The sequence below is a fragment of the Ipomoea nil genome, unplaced genomic scaffold (assembly GCF_001879475.1).
Source record: "Ipomoea nil cultivar Tokyo-kokei standard unplaced genomic scaffold, Asagao_1.1 scaffold2297, whole genome shotgun sequence".
In the NCBI taxonomy this organism is placed as follows: Eukaryota; Viridiplantae; Streptophyta; class Magnoliopsida; order Solanales; family Convolvulaceae; genus Ipomoea; species Ipomoea nil.
The window spans coordinates 1,046,257-1,048,730 of NW_017618725.1; the positions used below are offsets into that span (position 1 = coordinate 1,046,257).

General features: G+C 40.5%; 1 protein-coding gene across 1 annotated transcript; it reads right to left on the reverse strand.

The window, feature by feature from the left end:
- Window positions 1-826: 826 nt before the first annotated feature.
- LOC109151922 (probable esterase KAI2) lies at window positions 827-2,059 on the reverse strand. Its single transcript, XM_019299527.1, has 2 exons — window positions 1,599-2,059; window positions 827-1,459 (listed from the first exon to the last, which is right to left on the reverse strand). The coding sequence occupies exons 1-2, from the start codon at window positions 1,964-1,966 to the stop codon at window positions 1,006-1,008; spliced, it is 822 nt and encodes a 273-aa protein (XP_019155072.1). The 5' UTR covers window positions 1,967-2,059; the 3' UTR covers window positions 827-1,005.
- Between the last annotated feature and the right edge of the window lie 415 nt (window positions 2,060-2,474).

Consider the following 2,474-nt stretch of genomic DNA (forward strand, 5'->3'; position numbering starts at 1 on the left):
AGATTTCTAAAACATAAAAGAAAAAACAATCTTAAAAATAATAATGAAAACAATCTCTTAAAACGAAATTAAGAATCTTCCGTTTTCATTTTTCCTTAAATGAGATCTCCTGTTCTCCCAAGTTTCATTATATTCTACCATGGGTGGCAATTTATATTCTACACCACGACGCGTGTTGCATTGTGCGCCCAGATGCAAAACGACGTCGTTTCAGATTTTTATTTTTTTTTTTGAAATTTCGCTATCCAGTGTTTGACAGTTAATTTTCCCTTAAAAAAAAAACTCATGTTCAAAAATGTACATAATTGTATACATGAATGTACATAATTGTATAACAAAATATACATACTGTTTTTTAAAAGATAATACACAATCTAACATAATACATAATAAACATAAACTTTTAACATAATACACATCAACTCTTAACATAATATACAAAAATTTCCTAATTTGGATGTACATAATTGTATAAAAAAAATGTACATAATAAAAAATATACATAATTGTATGAACAAAAAATACATAATTGTATAAACAAATATACATAATCACAGCAACTTCCTACCGCGCCTCCTAAAACAACGTCGTTTTGAGAGGCGCGCGGCACACAGTGCTGCGCATGCCGTGGTGTAGGGTATAACGATTGAGCATGGGTTTAGGCCACTCGGGCCAAGACCAAATATTAGACCACTTGTATCTAGTCAATCAATACTCTTTTTCTGTAATTACGGATGAAATTAATCAAATGGCAGGGTTATAAGTACATTTTGGCAGTTTGCTGTAATAATAAATAGCTCATTTTCAATCATTCATATATCCACAATTTGATAGAATAATGCATGTATTGACAAGATTATCAACAACGAACCTAGCTTAGTCACATACACAGAAATTACAAACATAAATTACATAAAAACTGAGTCCACATAATAAACAAGGAAACATTTTGATATGATAATACAACTGAAGTAGAGTAGAGCACAACAAAAACATTAAATTATATTAAGCAGCATCCGCATCAATATCGTGCTGGATGTGTCGGAGCAGGACGGGAATGGTAAGCTCCGGCGCGCTCAAATGCGGCAGATGCCCTTCCGTCGACACCACCTCGACGATGGACTTGCCGCCGAGGTTGCTGTGGATGTACTCAGCCACGGCCACCGGCACCGCCAAGTCCTTGGAGCTCTGAATTATGTGGCAGGGCACGGTGACCCGCGACAGGAACCCTCGGAGGTCGAAGTTGAAGATGGTCCGGAAGACGCTCAAGGCTATGTCGGGTCTCATGTTGAACAGCGTCCGGCTGAACTCTTGCACCGCCACCGAGTCCATGTCGCCGCCGACCGCCAGCGGCGCAAACCCGGAGATCCACGCTTTGTAGTTCGACTCCATTGCTCCGCACAGTTGATCGATATCTTCTTGCTCAAACCCGCCGTAGTAATCATCAGTGTTTATGAACCTTAAAAAACCGCATCCAATACAATAATTACTACTTACCCAAATTTAGTAAATGTATGTTTTTCCATTTTTGAATTGGATAAATTAAAACTACCGAATTGAATTTAATTAGTTAAAGAATGAGGACTATACATACATACCTGGGAGAAGCGGAAATTAAGATGATTTTGGAGAAGAGATCAGGGCGGAAGATGGAGGCGATGACGCCGGTCATGGAAGACAAGGAATGGCCGACGAATATACAAGAAGTGATCTGAAGTTCCTCCAAGATGGCCAGTAAATCGTAGGCGTAACCTTCAAGAGACGCGTAACGTTCGAAGTCGAAGTAGTCAGGGTTGGTCGGGCCGGCGCCCATGTTGTCGTAGAGAACCACACGGTACTCGTCGACAAGGTGCGGTACCAGGTGCTTCCAAACCGATTGGTCGGTTCCAAATCCATGTCCCAGGACGATGGTCCTCTCGCCGGAACCCAGAACCTTAACGTTGTGAGCTGCTTCCACTACACCCATTATTATTAAATTTCTTCCCGTAGGTTTCCGGCCGGCTACGACTCCCTTTCCTTTCCTTTCCTTATATGTAGTGTGGACTATCTACCGTCTTCGTGGACTTTTCTTGGTGGAACCACTTGTTCAACAGCCGTGCAGCACTGTCACATTCAAGCCTTTATGGAGCAATAAACAAATTGCCAGAATTATTGCCAATCAAATCCAATAATTCTTCTCCTTCACTCACTCACTCACAAATGCATTAATCTATCTAACCCTTACCCCTAGAAGCACAAATATTAAGAAACGCCCTCTCAAAGTGAGAGATTCCTTGTGCGCAGTGAGTAAAGGTCTAGCCTCTGTGGTTCATGTTCAGTTGAGTTACCATGATTTACATCCTTCCAAATGCTCTGTCGGGTCGGAACGTGGGAGGCTTTTAAGGTTGGGGTTTAACCTTTTGAAAGAATAAATATTAAGAAACGTACTACATGAGTTTGTTCTGATATAGATTAAAACGGGGGTACGATTTACC

Bases quoted from the DNA above. Each gene is read 5' to 3' on its own strand.
- LOC109151922 (XM_019299527.1), bottom strand. From the start codon at position 1,966: ATGGGTGTAGTGGAAGCAGCTCACAACGTTAAGGTTCTGGGTTCCGGC. The intron at 1,460-1,598 runs GTATGTATGTAT...CGGTTTTTTAAG, and splicing joins TTAATTTCCGCTTCTCCCAG to GTTCATAAACACTGATGATT.